The sequence below is a fragment of the Salminus brasiliensis genome, chromosome 14 (assembly GCF_030463535.1).
Source record: "Salminus brasiliensis chromosome 14, fSalBra1.hap2, whole genome shotgun sequence".
Taxonomy (NCBI): domain Eukaryota; kingdom Metazoa; phylum Chordata; class Actinopteri; order Characiformes; family Bryconidae; genus Salminus; species Salminus brasiliensis.
In genome coordinates this window covers 26,925,749-26,943,640 of record NC_132891.1, presented here as the reverse complement: position 1 = coordinate 26,943,640, position 17,892 = coordinate 26,925,749, and the positions used below count along the sequence as shown (strand labels likewise).

Sequence of the window (17,892 nt, the reverse complement as noted above, 5' to 3'; positions counted from 1 at the left end):
AATTAGGAGACTTAACATATATGTTTTGAAGCAAATAGCTTATTGTTGTGGAACATAAATCATAGATAAAACCAAAGTAGCTGTTTGTTGAGATATGTATTGACCTGCACTGTGTGCACAATTATTAGGCATTATTATTGTAAGTGAGTATTTTGACCATATTATCATTCTTGGGCATATTTGGATTTAATGGATTTAAGCATAGCAGGTGATGTGTGTCTGTGTAATGAGGGTGTGGCACAACACACAACAACAACACACAACAACAATTATAAGGCAGCTTTTTTTTCTCTTACTGTGTATAATGGCGCTGTATTTTGTCTCGTATCTGCTTAGAAACCAAATTTTATGTCAAAAACAGACCCAAAGAGGATTTTTACACATGATGCGCACATGTGCAGCACTGCTGCATTTAATATCTAAGTGTATATATTTTGTTGCTCATAGAACATTTATTTTTCTGTTTGTCAATCATTTGTCATCATTAATTGTTATTTCAATTTTTCAGAACCTTGATCACTTCAAAACATATGCTGAACAGTTCCACGCTGCTGCCATTAGGAGTGAAGCAAACATAAAGTAAGTAGAGGGGAATTACTTCACCATACTGTAATTACCACTAACCGGTAAGGTTAAGCAGTTTGTAGTCCGTATTTAAACCCAAACATATAGCAAATTGAGTATTATTGAACTTTCTGACCTTTCAAGCAGTGTGCATGAAACAGCTGCAGAATGTAAACCATTTTTATTGTGCAAAATGCACCATAGCAACTATAGAACGGAGCCTTTATGTGCACGTTTGCACATGCACATATTTGTATATTCTTGTATATTATACAAATATATACAAATCTGCACACTGCTTTGTTCATATATTGTCATTTCATGGGACCAAACAAACCTTTGCTACAAACACTTGCAAAGTATGTACACATTATTTGTAATTACTGCATATTTACCATTAACCTCTAAGTAGGTACCACTATGCATGCCTTACCAAGTATGAATCATAAAATTAGTACTTACTGACTATTTACCGTACTGTAAAATAAAGTAAATTGCTGGTGCAGAATAAGTAGGACATGATACAATAGTGCAAGGACAAGAAGTAAAAGTTAACAGTGTTTAGTTGTTTAGTTGTTTAATTCTGTTTAGAGTTTAAATAAATAGAATTTTTTGAATGTCTGTGCATGCTCATGCTATATACTGATAGATAACGTCAGTATCAGCGAGTTTGTTCCCTTGCGGCTCAAATAGTCATAATAGGCTTTACGGTAATGTGAGAAGCAGCTATTTGTTCACCACATTGTAGAGCCCTCACCGTTCCTATAAAATGTTTACAGTCTCCTGGAGCTGGACAGTTGTGATGAGAAACCATCGTTTACTAGAAATAAAAAGAAAATTATGGACACATTGGTGTGCTTTTTACACAGAAAATAAAATCAGATCCCATCTGGTCCATGCATTTTAATGAAAAGTGTAAAGTGAACAGAACAGACCCTTTGAAACAAACATACTCTGTTTAAAGTCAAAGTCAGCTACTTCTATTGTTTTAATCTATTCTCGTTTCCATGGAAATTAGCTGCCGTACTTTCCAGTCACACGTAGAATGGAAAGAATGAAAGAAATAAGTGATTCTTAAAGTGTGTATCAAACCAGGGAGGAAGTACAGTTGCCATTTCAACAGAGGTGGCAAGATGAGAGAATATGGATTATTATTTTCTGGTTTTAACCCCCTGCTTTGGCCCCTCTGTAAAACACCTCGGCACAGCTGTCTCAACTCTCTCTCCTGCCTCTGTTAGTAGCCAATTGGAGAACTGCTGGGTATTAAGTTGCTGCTGAAATTCATCGCAACCAGTTCATTTTCTTTTATGAGGGGGTTACAAATTGTCTTTGGGCTGGAATGATAGCTGAGGCCTGCTGTAATTAATGCTGGTTTTGTGGGTCTCTTTCCACTGCCCAGTTACTAACAGTACGCCTCTCTCACTTTTATCTCTTTTTCTCTCCCATAAGACGTTAAGAGATTAGAAGACATTGGATGCTGTGATAAAAACATGCATGCACTTATTATTATTCAGAGATACAAGTCATTCTTACACATGACCCTATTCTTTGCCTAGTCCTTTCATTAGTCCCTTGTGCCAAATGTAGTAACTTAATGGCTACTTTATTAGAACATCTGTAAATAGTTGTTAATACAATTTTAAAATGTTTGTGAACACCCCTTCTAATAAATGCATTCAGATACCTTAAGTTGCATCCATGGAATGACTGCGCTCCGTCCAGTTCTTTTAGGATGAGTTAGGGGTGAAGTAGGGTAGTAATCCGAAAGTAATTGAAAGGCGATGCACTTTCAAAAGGCCAGATATGCAGTTAACACGCATGATTGTCTGAGGATTACCCTGTTATATGCTGCTATAGCTTTGAGTCCTTAGAATTGGTTTGGAATTGGAAAGCAGTGGAAAATGTGAAGGGCAATGCGCAAAAAAATGCATTGCTTCTTCATGCAGAATATCTGCTAAAATGAAAAGCATAAACACTATACACAAAAATATATATCTATCTATCAATCTATCTATCAATCTATCAATCTATCTATCTATCTATCTAGGGTACTTCAGGCATTAAAACCTCATTAAAATGCAATACACATGCGTTTTAACATTACTATGCAGCAAATTGAAAATTATATATTTTTATTATAAAAAATAAGACAATAGTCCCACAGTGGGGAAATTCACAGTGCCACAGCAGCAAAGGGATAGCAAGACACTTGGATGCAAAACATAGATAAATTACCAATATATACACAATATAAATAATAATAAGTAAATATTGATTTATTGTTGTGCGATCTCTTAACAGAAAAACTGTGGATTTGCATTTAAATAATGAAATGCTGAATTTGAATCAGAATTGAATACAGATAATCCTGACGGTTATGTTTTGTCAAGAACAGTGCAGTATTCATGCCACAATGAAATGTAATTCCTGTCCAATCAATGTCAAGTGAGCATTTTCCACCAAAATTGGTGTTTTTGTCATTATGGCAGTTTTTACATTATAATATATGCTAAAAGATGTCATATACATTGTAATATAATATAAAATGGGTTTTTCTGCCAATCCGCAGTAAAGAAAACAGCATAAGGTAATGAGCTCCACATGCCATTTTTTAGCTAATACAGTGCCTTGCAAAAGTGACTGTGAAATGTGATTTTGTTACATTACAAGCTGTATTTCAGTGTTTTTTTTTTATCTCAATTATATGTGTTGCATCCACAGAAAATAGTCTAAGTTGGGAATCCAGTTGTGGAAATAAAAAAACTGAAAATTGTCATGTGCACATGTTTTCACCCCCTTTGCTCAGAAGCCCCTAAAATGTTCTGGTGCAACCAATTACTTTCAGAAGGCACATGCTTAGTGAAATGAAGTCTGTGGTAGCAGTGGTAGGAGGGTGTGCCACTGATCTGGCATGGGTGGTTTTGGGGGGGGGTCTTCCGGCTGGTCGGACTGGTAGCTTGCAGTTTGTCTGACGCAGGTAAAGGGGACCCCTGCCTTCCAGCAAGTTGGGAGTAGGTCACCATTTACTCTGAGAAGGTAAATAGATAGAGTTGGTTCTGAATGGATTTATAGACAGCAGAGAATGTTGAACAGTATCAGTGTGTCTGACTACTCCGGCAGATCTGACTATAACAGGCTAATTAAAAGGAGAGAGCCAGAAGGTAACACAGATACCCTGAAACGCTAGCGTCCATCTGCTCCACCGTCCACAGACCTCACGTGCAAGCAGCGAGATAACAGCATCTTGGTATACTACTAGTTTCCTGTGTCCGTGAACCCCTGGACCTACAGCCTTTATCTAAGGGGAAACTAACGAGTCCCTGAGTCCCAAACATTATCTGGAAGGTTATTCCAGAGTTGAGGGGCTTTATAAGAAAAGGCTCTTCCCCCTGCTGAGGTTTTCTGAATTTTGGGAACTACTAAGAAGCCAGCACCCTGAGATCTAAGTATTCTTGATTGTTTATAATATGTAATAAGATCTCACAGGTACTCAGGAGCGAGGCCATTTAGGTCTTTGTATGTTAATAGAAGAATGTTGTGGTCAATACGAAATTTAACTATGATTCAATTCAGTGCTGATAGAACTGGACTGATATGGTCAAATTTTCTAGTTTTAGTAAAGACCCTGGCTGCAGCACTTTGAACTAGTTGAAGTTTATTGAGGTTCCTGCTGGAACAATTGGACAAAAGTACATTACAGTAATCTAGCCTTGAGGTAATAAGTGTGTACTAGCTTTTCTGCATCCTGTATAGATAAGGCATTTCTAATGTTCCTAAGATGTAGAAAGGATGTCTTACTAATATTAGCTATATGTTGCTAAAATGATAGATCTGAATCGAATCTGACGCCAATATTTTTTATCTGGTGCACCGGGAATTGTAAGGGGTAGCTCTAGGGCGAGGCCTCGAGTCAAGCCAGCCAGCAATTAAGCCTGATGTACCACACTTGGGCAAGAGGCTATATAAGCACTCAGATCCAGTTGTTCAGTGCTGGATCTTTTGACTCTGGTTGAGTGTATGTATCAACCACCTTCTCTAGTTGAAGGCTGAGTGGGTCTCCCTTTCCTTCCTGTGTTCTTCCTGTGTTTGTTTCCCTCTGTCTTAACTTAGTTTTCCCCCTTTGAGTCTGTACAGTGTCTGTACGTGTGTGTGTGTTTGCACACATACACTCATTTAGCAGAGGAAGGCAGGAGTGTCTGCCTTCCCTATTACCTCTCAGTTCTCTTATTTCTTTCGGGAGGTCCTTTTATCTTAAGTTTTCATTTTCCTCGAAGTTTTCGAGGTAGCCAGCATTGTCTCCTGGCAGCCTTTGTTTGTTTTTTCCTTGTGTTAGACGCTGCATTTGTTTTCTTTCCATCCATTTTCAAACCCACCCCTTTTTAGTTCCGTTTATTGGCCAGTCTTATGTTCTGTGGGTCCCGCCAATCCGCCGTGTGTGTGTGTGTGTTTGCGAAAAAGAGAAAACAAGAGAACAGTGGACCCTCTAAATTGACTTTGATAAATCTCTAAGAAGCACTGAAGATTCCTTTTGACATCCTCAAACTTCTTTTTACAGCTATCCTGTGAAAGCTGACCCTGTTCCAGCTTCGCTCTGCTAATTCTGCTTTTGTTTCCGACAACTGCTGTCGGAATAATGCCAACTCATGCCAGACCTACCTCTTGTTCTGTGCTTGCTAGTTCCTATCCCATATCTTCTAGTTTTATCTGGGCATGGCAGAGGAGGTATATGGCTTCCTCTAACTGCAACTCGAGCTTTTGCAGCTGTCCACGCATTCTCACACTCAGCGTGGGCATTCCCTAGTCCGTCAGCGTGTTGGACTAGTATACTAATGGCCATTCTACTTAATACTTCTGCCAGGTCTTTTCCTTTAAGGTCAGTAAGGTCTTTTCCTTTAAGGTGAGCAATGCATCTGGACATGAGTTTCTGTAAGTCTAATGAACTAGCATCTTAGATTCTGATGGCATAATTTGGCTCTAGGTGGGCCATTTTAAATTGGTCCTTTGGACCAGCTGAGCTAGCAGAGCTGAAAGAGGATTTGTGATAAAACTGGGTAAACAGAGGGAATGTCCAGAATATTCACGATGGTTCCTAAATGAAAAAGAAAGGTTTATTCAAGTTTGAGGTTAAAAAATTTGTCAAACTAATGTAAGATAACTGACCATAAACAGTTCTTAAGGTATGCTAAAGCCTGATGGGCTTTTCTGGGTGTTGCAGTCAATCAAGCCAATGACAGAACAACTAGTGGTAATAATTCCCACCAGAGGTGGAATTAAAAGGGAATCTAATTAAAACATTCAATGGATAGCAAACGATAGTCATCATACAAATTATACAGAGAAGGATAAAAATGCATTATTATCATGGTCACCATCTAGTACAGTGTCGTGGCTAATGGAGTATAGAAACTTGTTCTGAGATAGATTGTTCTTGGTGAGAGGCAGTTTTCCTTGGCTCCATGATGGCACTCTTGGGCAAAAGATATGTTGGTTACTTTGGGGTCTTAAAAGGTTGCCTTTGGTCAAGAAGCAGATGGTCTCTATCAGTATGAGGTATCTCTGGAGAGAAGATAGCCATAATTTAAGGTGTTCTGGAATTTCACTTTCTGCATTTCAAACGAGAGGAGTCTCTGCTCTTTAGGGTCACCAAGTGCCTCCAGAGGGGGGTGAGAGTTCTGTTGGTAGAGGGAGAGTAGGGTGTCTGGGTTGATTCACAAGTAACGTTTTAATGATCTTGGCCCGAGGTACTCTCCTGAAGCTGAAACTTGTTACCCTGCCCAATTCCTGCCGTTGTAATGGGCAAATTTTATAATCAATGGTATAGCAATTAGCAAACAGTTCTTACAGACAACAATCCGCTAAAGTATTACATGTCCACAGCAAAGCTTGATGCAACTGGGCAGCCCTGGGTGTCAAAGCCTGTCATGTGGGGAGGTACAGTCAGCACTCAGTATGTGCCCGCTAGCATCAGCGAGTATTGCCAAGGCATAGGTCAGGGGTTCCTGTAAAATGTCCAAGGGCTACTGAGAGCACATCAGATAAGGTGGAAAGCACTGGCAGGCTGATGGTACCAGAGTTATGTCCTATAGAAGAGCCTGAACAAACCTTGGCAGCTGTTCATGATTGGGCAGGTACAAATATTTTGCCAGCAAAGACCAAACAGGAAGTCAGGAGTCAAAGAGCCGATGCAGTAATCAAAACTGTGCTGCACTGCAAAGAGTGTGGCATCAAGCAGGTTCAGAGTGAATATTTGTAGCGAGGGCACAGCCTTCTTTTTCATGGAGGAGGTTGGTGGTTAAAGATGAAATTCTGTGTTGTCGAATCGGACCAGGTCAAAAAAACATTTTGGACCAGCTAGTCCTGCCAGAAAAGTTGGAGGAGAAGGCCAAAGCCTGGTCTACATAATGACTTGGGACACTTTGGTGTTGGGGGAGTGCAGAAAGTTCACACAACTCCAGATCACCCACAAGAAGAGATTCAACAGGACACTGATAAACATACTAGGCAACATGCCACCGCACTTAAAGTCCTGCTGGCCTAAATATGTAGATGCAATAGCACAAGCCTACACTTGCTTAATCTATGACTCCAAAGATTACAGTCCAATTTCTGATGTTTGGGAGACATCCATGACTGCCAGTTGATTTGATGTTTGGGCTGTCATCTACTGCTGGTGTTTGTGTCAGGGATCTCTGTGAGTGGCTGAGTAACAGTCGTTTTCAAACACCCCACAAGTTAGTAATGCTGGTGAAGAAATTTTGCGGTAGAGCTCGAAGGAACTGCAACCCAGTCAGACAGTTCTGGTAACAGTTCAGCAACAAAAGCCGCTGTTAGTCTCCTAGCAGTGCCCTAGAGAAAGTATTTTGTGAGGCATGCCCCAAACAAGCTCTCCATGGAGCTGAGTGTAGCTGACCGCAAAACAACTCAGGAAAAGATAGAGGGCACTTGATTTGGCAAAGAGCCAGGGCTAAGACACTCAACATAGTCAAGTAAATCTAAAAATTCCAGTCCACAAAGTTATACACATACGCAAACAACGTTTTCTTTGTTTTGGTTTGTTTTATTTTGGTGAATATGAAAATATTTTGTTAGAAGGCGAGGTCACCTTCACCTAAAGTAGAGGTGTTGTTACTAGTTCAGGCCACCAGGTCACAGTACACATGCTACCCATGCTCAGCTCCGTATTGGGGCTGCTGCTCAAGAAAGGCACAGCATTTTGTTCTTTCGTGAAGGTGAGCGATGTTGATTTTGCCTCTGTGATTAATCTAAATTAATCCTTTTAAAATATCAATCAAGCAGTATTTTCTGCACACTGCAGGATGTATTACATTCCTTGACTTGTGAACATTTATGGATATTTGTGTTGGGATGTGTTTTGGGTATATTGCAAGCTAATTGGTGTCATGCTAGCTTCTATGTTCATTGGCTTTTTTAGTGGCCTGTTTTAGATATAGGTATTTGGATTTTAACCTTGCTCAAGCACTGTTGTGTTTTTCTGTGAATATCTTTAAACACAAATGAATTAGAAATGGAAGAAACTAGTGATTATAGAAAATCCTTTCATTTAATGTAAGTTAAAGGTGGAAACTGAACTTGTCTAAGACAGTGTTGTGTTCTTTTGTGAAGGATGACCAGCTGCTGTCTAAATGAACTAATATAACAGCACCACCAGCTGATGCACCATAGTCCTGGGCTCCCTGGCCCTTTCATTCCAACAAAATCACATCGTAGAGTCCAGCTAGGGAGCTGTGTAGAGAGAGAAAGGGTTGCATTGACATTACTGGTGCATTGTCTCTTCAGACTCATAAAAAATTAAATATAGTGATGTATCATGAAAAGTCACTCAAGTATTTTTATTGATTTACCCAGTCTTTGCGTGACAGGGGCAGTGGTGGCTCAGCGGTTAGAGCTCCGGGCTGTCGATAACAGGGTTGTGGGTTCGATTCCCGGGCTCGGCAAGCTGCCACTGTTGGGCCCTTGAGCAAGGCCCTTTACCCTCTCTGCTCCCCGGGCGCTGGAGTTGGCTGCCCACCGCTCTGGGTGTGTTTGTGTACTCACTGCCCCTAACACACATGTGTGTGTGTGTGTGTGTGAGTGTGTGTTCACTACCAGATGGGTTAAATGCGGAGGACACATTTCGCTGTACAGTGTACAGTGACAAATACATGCACCTTTACCTTTACCTTTTTTACAGTATATTTTGAAAGGCTCTTGCGCTGTGGAAACACCAGCCCCTGCAGGAGAGATTGCATGAGAGGGGTGTTGGGTGGGCGATCAAAGGAGGGAGAGGGCTTGGGTAGGTGGTGAGAGTGAAGGCCTGTGCTCAGTCAATTGAAAAGCTGTCAGAGTGCAAGCAAGCCCCTCAAAGAGAGATAAGTCGAGGCTCTCATCTGGCAGCTGAGTTAGAGCGAGGTCAAGGTAACACAGCCTCTAATCTAGTTCATTTTAGACCCTCGATTCGGGAAACATGTCAAGTTGAACTCTGAGCTGATAAGGCCTTGTAACTTTATTAGTATATTTATTTCACTTGTATAAGTTTGATTTTGTGTTTTCCTTGCTCTTAAGGTTGTTCTTTATTTGTCATGATAAAAATTTTGTTTTTGTTCTGTCACTCTGTAAACTGATGTTACACACGCTCAGTTGATACAGTTTTCATAATTCTATTACCTCGATTTCCTCCGTTCTAACAAAAAAATATTTCGCTGTAATTAGTTAATTAACCAAAGTATTCATTCCTGTATTTATTATTTGGTGGTCACTATTGTGTCCCTAGTTCTGAATAATGAGCTTGTTGCTTTGAAATGTTTTGAGGCACACTTGTATACCAATTGTGTTTCTACCCTTGTGTAATATTTTGTAGTTGCTTTCTTTTTCTTTTACTTTTACTGTTTCTTTCTCTTGCTGCTATGTCTGCAATCTCTGCAGAGTCTTAGGAGTTAAGCTTTGTTCTATGGCTCTGTGCTCTTTTTAAGGAGATTACATGTAGTGGGGAATATTTTGTAATTAACATTTGAATCTTTAAGCACCATGCAGATGTTTGGTATGGGAATGAGAATTCTCCTTGGAGAAACCAAGGCCTAACCTCTTCAAAGCATCTGTATTAAGCTCAGCTAATATTTTTAGTAAACCTCACATTTGGCTTAGTTTAATGTGGTTCAGCCTAGGCTTGGCCAAGCCTGTTTTCTGCTTCAGGACCCTTTACTAATGCCTGTGCGTTATAAGGAACCTCTGCCTTTTCTGATATATTAAGAGTTTCTTATATAACAAAGACTATAGTACTCTTGCCCCCTTCCAGATGGAAATTAAAACTAAAACCGCCTTCAGCTTCATATAACAACATTTAACAGGTGTATGCCCACTCAAACATACGTAGATAAGGTATTGATGGATGTTTATTTCCCTTCGTACCCTCTTTTGCCGTGTCTTCTTTCTCCATTGCTGATAAGAGAAGGAACTTTGAAGATTCTGCAGCGTATCTTAGCCTGAGTTGGTGCGGCGTAAGTCATTGATGTGTTTTAATTGAATTGGTAGGGATGATTGGCATGTGGAGTCAAAGTGAGCTATTAATCTTTCCATTAAGCCTGTTGTCAAGCAATCTTCTGAAAGGAACTATTGCATTGCAGAGAGGATGGAGGAGTTCAAGATCAAGCATCATTCAGGGTGACATCTGTGCAATGGAGCTTTCTTAGAGCTTCTTCTCAGAGTTTACTGAGGCCACTTTAATTACAGAATGTTAAATATATATAGGCATATGCATATTATTGCTAACTGTTGTTTATCTGTTTCTGTATAATTTGTCAGTTGCACACTACCCTGTCCATCAATGGAATGGTACAGTCATAGCTAACCTAACAAGATATTGAGTATTGGACCATGTTCAGCACCAGAATAATGGCATAATGGTACTGGTGTTGTACTGTTATGAAGCAGGTGCCGAAGTCTTGCTGGATTTTTTTTGGTTTGTTTGTTTGTTAGTTTGTTTTTCACACAGCTTTGTGTTCCTGCTGAGTAGAGAACAGTCCAGAAACTTAGAAACGAACCATTGTTAGTGGGTGGAAGGAGGTCACGAAAAGAAAAACCAATCTCTCTGAATACTGACTAAAGTGCATTATTATCCTCCCCATGTACACAGCATATTTGCCAAACTGTATTGTCCCTGTAGTTAACAAAGCTCTTCTGTTTTTAAAATGCTGAAAGCTTTTTTTATATATATATATATATATATATATATATATATAAAATTGAATAACCTAGTAGCACATTAGGGGTCTATAAAGCATTATCTCTTTAAAATGCTGTCTAATGTCTCACTTGTCCCTAATTGACTTGGTCTCTATTCTCGATCTCTGCAGGAGACGCAGCATGACGCCGGTGTGTACTAACTTGCAAGCTCAGATCCTTTATTGCTACAAAGAGAATGGCAAAGAGACCCTGCGCTGCTCAGACCTGGCCAAAGAGTACATGCAGTGCATTGATGCTGCCAAAAAGGTACAGCTGATTGACTCCATGTGTGTGAATCCATGTGTGTGAATATGCAGTTAGTCATTTGTTAAACAACCATGTAGAAAGACGCATCCTGTGGTCATGGAAAAGATGTTAATCTGTTTCAGAATGGTAACATTATTGGCATTCATTAAGCAGAGAAAAAGAAAAAAAAGGAGATTAAACTTTTAAAATCAGGTTTAGAACTGGCAAACGCATTAAAAAGTGGAGGGACAGTGTGGAAACACCGTCTTTGAGGAAGGAATGTGGACAGAAAAAAATCTTGAATGATCGTGATCGGCTATCACAAACATTTGGAGAAATCAAATTGTAGAAAAACAACAGTAGAACTCGGGTATATGATTAAGAGCATTCCCACACGCACAATGCGAAAGGAACTCAAAGGATTGGAACTAAACAGCTGTGTAAGCCTTAACACTTGTCAGTGACGCTAACCAGCAAAAGCTACTTTCATTTGCTAGGGAGCATACAGATTGGACTCTGGAGCAATTGAAGAAGGTCATGTGGTCTGATGAGTCAGTGGTGAGAAAGAGAGGTGGCTGAAGTGATGCACCCATCATGCCTAGTGCCTACCATGCAAGCCTGTGGGGGCAGTGCTTTGATCTGGGGTTGCTGCACTTGGTCACATTATGTGCCCAAAGAATGAGATCAGCAGACTACCTGAATATACTGAACGACTAGGTTATTCCATCAATTTTTTTCTTACCTGATGGCATGGCCATATTCCAAGATGACAATTGGCCAAAGGATGCACTTATATGGGAATTGTAAGGTCAGTGCTAATATCTCATATTTGTATTATATATTTTAGCTGAGGCCAACACAACATTTATGGGTTTTTTTTAAGATAAGCCAAAATCATCATAGAATGTATTTGCAGAAGTATGTAACATTCATTTGTAGGGAGTCAAAAGTTAAAATGAATAAAAATGTAGACATATTCATTTGTAGGGAGTCAAAAGTTAAAATGAATAATAATTAAGACATTTAATGTCTTAATGCCACTATCAATTCAATATAATTTCTAAAACGAGCTTATAGTGTTTTCTAAATGTGTATCTATGTGTGTATCAAAGTATTTTAAAACATGTATTGTTCCTCTTGTGTCTTGGCAAGATAAATATCTAAATGTAGTCATTTTTATCAATAACTTTGCAAAGAATGAACTTGAATGATCTTGGATTCTATATTCACAAATTTTGACATTTCATTTAGAGCTACACACAGTGATCACTATTCTTTTTCTGGTATTTACATTATTGAAATGATTGAAGCTCCAATGTACAGAGAAATTTACTATGTATGCTTGAATGTTCCATTAACATAAACTGTAACATAAGGAATTGACTAGATCAGGACCAATGTGTATTGTATTGTAAAGCATATTGCAATTGCATTTTGTGGCACTGAATTTGCAACATGTATTTTGTTTTCTTATTGTGCTGCACACACAACGTCTCCTGATCTCAAAATGGCCTATAATGTTACACTCCAATATGTAAAATATTTTCCTGTGTATATTTGAATGCAAGCTTATGTGTTGAAAAAGAAGGAATGTTTTGATGAGAAAGTTAGAGAGTGAAATTAAGTTGCTTTGGGTCTGAACTTTTTTTCTGCTCTTGGCTGAGCAGAGTTAAAAAAGAACTCCTTCTCTTTCTTGTTTGTATGTTTTGTTTAATCATTCTTCATTTGCTCACTGCCTGCTCAGGCATGACAGCTAGCTGATGCTCACTGCTCTAAAATCATCTCAGCTTAAACAGTAATTGAAGTCAGTGCTGTATTTTCATTTATTTAAATGTCTGTAATGATACAAATGCAACTCCAATGGACTGTTTACTTTAAATATTTTACATTTCAATCTTTCTCATTCTGGCTTTTAAACAAGTGTGCAGTTCTGTGGATGTTAAAATAAAAATTTGACCCATTCTTCTTTGCAGAATTGTTTTAATGCAACTAAATTTGAGCATAAACTGCCAATGTATAGTATTCCTTCAGCATCTCAATGGGATTCATAGCAGTACTTTGTCTTGACCACACCAAAAACCTTCATTTTGTTTGCTTTAGCCATTCAGAGGTGGACTTCCTTGTGCTGCTGAGCTTGGACTTTACGTCACAAACTGTAGGGCTGACTTTCTCCTTCAAGACTTTGTTATTGTGGATTAATGTACATTGACCCTAACAGAGACAAGTAGGCCTGCAGTTCTTTATATTATTTGTGTGGGTTTTTTTTGTAACCTCCTGGATGAGTCGTCTAAAATTAGTTGGATGTTCTGAAATATTTCAGTCTACAACAGACAAATATGCAAAAATAGTCAGATGCTTTTTCAGTACTGTAAGTCATCAGCCACATTTCTATAATTTCCCCCAGTCTCTTACAAATGTAAGCTTGTGGAAGAGCCACTTTATTGCCACAGCATTTTTCATGTCTTTACATAAACTGTGTTTAGGCTCTTTCAAACATAATATGCATGCATTTATTAGCACAATGCATCCCATTTGTTCATGGTGTAAAAGCCTCTAGTCCTTTCTGTTAAACTTGGTCCCTCCTCGAGTCTTTCCCTATAGTTGTTTTATAGAAATTAAGTTTGCTTTATCTGGATAAAATCAGTCAGTCAACAGTCACTCTAGCCTTAGCATTGTAATGGTGCATATTGTGTTGTCAGAAGCTCCCTGAGTCTTCTCCTTGTGTGTGTGTTTGTGTCTCTACTGTATTAATTTTTATACTCACCTGGATGACATAGTTGTTACCCTGGAAAAGCATACAAAGAAATATGTGTCTTGGGTAGGGACTGTATTATTTTAATGTTATTGCTTTTATGTTTTGAAATCTGTATTTCAACTTGTGACAGTATTCATCAAAAGTTTTTATTTTGCTTGTACAGTAGGTGCGGTGGAATGTGTATCCAGACACAGTGTAATGGCACATTGTTTTCCAAATCAACACATGAAGAAAAATGTATATAATTTGTCTTTACAAACTCAAAATATGTACTTTTTTAAAGCATTTAGCATCCCTGTGAATCACTAACCTAATGTTTTGTTGTATAACCACAGTTTTTTAGAACTCCTTCACATCAGTGTTGCATAGAGTCAAACAACTTCTGGCACCTGTCAACTGGTATTCCAGCCCAGGATGCTTTGACTACATCCCACAATTAATTTGCATTTCTTGGTTTTAAGATGAGAGAAGATAATCCTTTATTAGTCCCACAGTGATGCCAAACATAGATAGATTACCAATATATACACAATATAAATAATCGAAGTCAAAAACTCTGAGGAAAAAACAATATTATTTACAGATTATTTACAGAAAATTGCAAATTGACCCTTAATTGCAAATTGTATTTTTACATTGAGGGACCTCTATTCCCTGAACATGTCTGTGTAGTTTAAGGGTGTGTGGGGGTGGTCTGCTGGGAGTAGTGCTGGTTGGGAGTCTGACGACAGCAGGAAGGAAGGACTTCCTGGATACCGCTCCTTTACACACTTTAGGCGAAGCAACCTGTCACTAAAAGAGCTGCCCAATGCTGGCAGAGTCTCATGCATGGGGTGGGAGCTGTTCTCTAGCATGGATGCCAGCTTGACTGGTCTTTCCCGCGTTTATCTGAAGGTGGTTCTGCAGACACCAGTCCACAAAATCCTGAATCAGTCCTCTGTACTCTCCGTCCTCCTCATTAATTATGAGGCCGACGATCGCAGAGTCATCAGAGAACTTCTGGAGGTGAAATTTTGGTGAGCTGTATATGAAGTCAGCAGAGTACAGGGTGAAGAGGAGGGGGCCCCGAGCTGCTGACTACCTTATCAGAGACACAGTCCCGTGCCCTCACATACTGTGGCCAGTAGGTGAGGTAGTCAAGTATCCAGTTTGACAGGTGACTGTCCACTCCACTATGTTCCAGCTTGTCCTTTAGGAGCACTGGCTGTATGGTGTTAAAAGCACTGGAGAAATTAAGAATTGCCTCAGAAACTGCATTTTTGATGCAGATGAGGAATGATCCCTAGTATGCGGTAAATAGGCCCCTTGCACCACCATGCTTCACTGTCTTCAGAGTGTACTGTGGCTTGAATTCAGAGTTTGGTTACCATCTGTTTCTTCACGGAATGAATGACCTCACAAATTGAACTCACACTATTATTTGAAGGTTTTTTGAACACACCCCGTTAAATTAATTATTCAAATACACAGACTCAAGAGCATTCATATCATGAATGCTGAGTCTGTTGGTTTTCTAAACAATATGACTAACCAGATTAATCACTGTCTTTGGTGTAATTTATATCAAAAACAGTGATTAATCTAGCTAGTCATAATGGACTGCTATTTTGAATACTGCATATTCTTTGTGTGTTTGAAACTGAAACCAATGTTTGCATCTATCTCTTTCTCCTAGTGTCAGAAATAACTGTTAAATACTTAGTTTAGCATGATAATCATGTGGTCAGCAATGTTGATGTGTACCCTGGCATGTTTATGTTCTTAAAGAAAATGATAGAGGGTGGAATTGAAATGAAATGATTTGACTGTCATTATTACTTATTACATTAGTGCTTTTTATGTTTTGTGAAACTCTTTTTCACAAACAAATCATCCTTAAATTATTTAGGTGGAATTTATTTTACAACCCTCTCTCTGCATGACTGTATGTAAACACTCTTGTTCTCTCACTCTCTCTCTCTCTTTCTCTGTCTCTGTCTCTTTGTTTCAGAATTTATTGGTGAATCATGGATGAGGAGAACTCCATCTTCTCAGCAGCAGTGCCACTCTTCCCACCCCATCATTGTGTAGGCACTTAAGCACTGCTTATTTGCCAGCATACCTTTTTCTCTATTCTCTTACCATATAATCATTACATTTATATGTTGCACTATTATGTACATGCCACATCTGACAGAATATAATTACTATTACTATACTTATAAGTATTTTTACCTGTAAAAAGAGTGAGAGTGTATTTTACAAATTCAAGGTTGCAATTTTATAAGTACATACTCAGGAAATTGTGGCTATACTGTATTTACTCTACTTGTTGATGTATTTACTTGTATCAGTATATCCTCATATATAGGCATCTGGCTTAAGCTTTACAGCTGCATTAATTCTTTTAAGCATTTGCGTTTCATGTTAACTAATTTACAAGATGTGGCCAGCTAAAAATTGTTATGAACAGTACAGTTATTACATTTGTTACAAAATCTGGATATTCATTTGGCATACTATGCCAGAAGCAGTGACATAAAATGGTAGGGTAGATAACTACAGCTTAATAACACAAGGTTTACAAAATACACTCCTTGTAAAAATAAATTTTTGACATTATGTGTATTATTTATGTAACTGCAACTTAGGCTGGCTAACAGAGTAACGAATGTAGATGATACAGACAGTTTTATCATGTCTTTAGTCTCATCATTTCCGCTCTGTGGAACATGAAAGTAGGACCATTGTAGGCAATTTTTCTAACTCAGGTTGCTAACATGTCTGTAAATTTAAAGTACACAAAATGTTTGGCAATTGAACATAAGCAATTTTTGTGAATGTAAAATATGAAAAAGAAAATAATGAAGAGAGGATTGATTTACAAGCAATGGTGCGATTCATATCACACACGTTCTCAGTCTGTTGCACTAAAGCTTTCGGCTCACACATTGACATGGTTTGACTGTGCTACAGAATACGCTTCCCCCTTTCAGCTGTGAATCATTGCCTGTCTACCTGCCCCTGGGGCTGACATGACAACTACCTTGTTAACGGTGGATGACTTTGTTAAAGGTTATGTGTGTGTGTGTGTAATCTGTCACCATTCAGCATGGTGCACAGGCAATGATTAATGTTTCAGGGATACATTTATCTGTTGGAAGCAGCCAGAGAGTGTTTGAAAACTGATTGGTGGTGTACTGGTGAAGCAGGTCTAATATTGAAGTCTGGACTCTGCACTCTGACCTAATTCAATTGAACAGGTTGGATAATCAATACTGTTCGACAGTCAATACTGATTTTGTCATTATATATATATATTAATATGGAATAACCTTTTAGAACAAATTTAGAAAATCCTAAAAGAATGTTAGTGTCTACACTATGGGACATTAGCCTCTAGTGTATTTTCATACATTTCTTTGTATATGGTTATGGAGATTAAACCATGTGTAATTGTCAAAATATACTTTTGAGCAATTCTGTAAATCCCCTTTGGTTAAAAAAAATCTATATTCTATGCAGAGATGTCAAGTGGTCAAGAGAGAGAGATATAGGAGGCACTTTTCATCAAACTAGTTTTGACAGGTCGTCTCGACCAATCAGGTCGTGCCATGTCAGCAAGCCACGCCCCCTGTATGTCCCTCCCTCACCGGAAGTCCCGCCTTCTGGATATCCTTCCTTCCGGAAGTCCCGCCTATTGTGTTGCCGTCCAATCGGATAGCTGGGCACTTTTCATCAAACTTATTTGACAGGTCCCTTCCGACATCTGTTATCCATTCTCACATACATGCTGTTCCTATCCTAGTCCCCAGACCTTCAGTCAGACCCTGATTCATCAAACTTATCTGACAGGTCCCTTTCGACATCTGTTACTCACCCACCCCTGTGCCCATGTGTATGTGTGTATGTGTGTATCAGAATCAGAATCTCTTTATTTCACCAAGTATGTTGCACATACAAGGAATTTGTCAGCAACACGTATGACAAGTAACAAAAAACACAGAACACAGTCTTAAACTAAAGGAAAAAATGACACTAAACAATAAATAGGGTAGGGGATAAATTAAAAAAGTAAGAAGTACTAAAGGTAATAAAGAGCTGATATTTACAGAAAGTAAAGAGCTGAT

General features: G+C 38.8%; 1 protein-coding gene across 3 annotated transcripts in view; it reads left to right on the top strand.

Annotated features, from left to right (window-relative positions):
* Positions 1 to 17,892, top strand: part of chchd6a (coiled-coil-helix-coiled-coil-helix domain containing 6a) — a 55,903-nt gene that overhangs the window by 17,949 nt on the left and 20,062 nt on the right. For 2 of the 3 annotated variants that reach the window (XM_072656556.1, XM_072656554.1), the window contains 3 exons: positions 509 to 579; positions 10,914 to 11,049; positions 15,774 to 16,384. In XM_072656556.1, the coding sequence (XP_072512657.1) occupies positions 509 to 579; positions 10,914 to 11,049; positions 15,774 to 15,797 (231 nt within the window). In that variant the 3' untranslated portion in view covers positions 15,798 to 16,384. Of the gene's footprint in view, positions 1 to 508; positions 580 to 10,913; positions 11,050 to 15,773; positions 16,385 to 17,892 lie in introns of those variants that run through there. The other variant, XR_011977489.1, reaches the window with a different exon arrangement.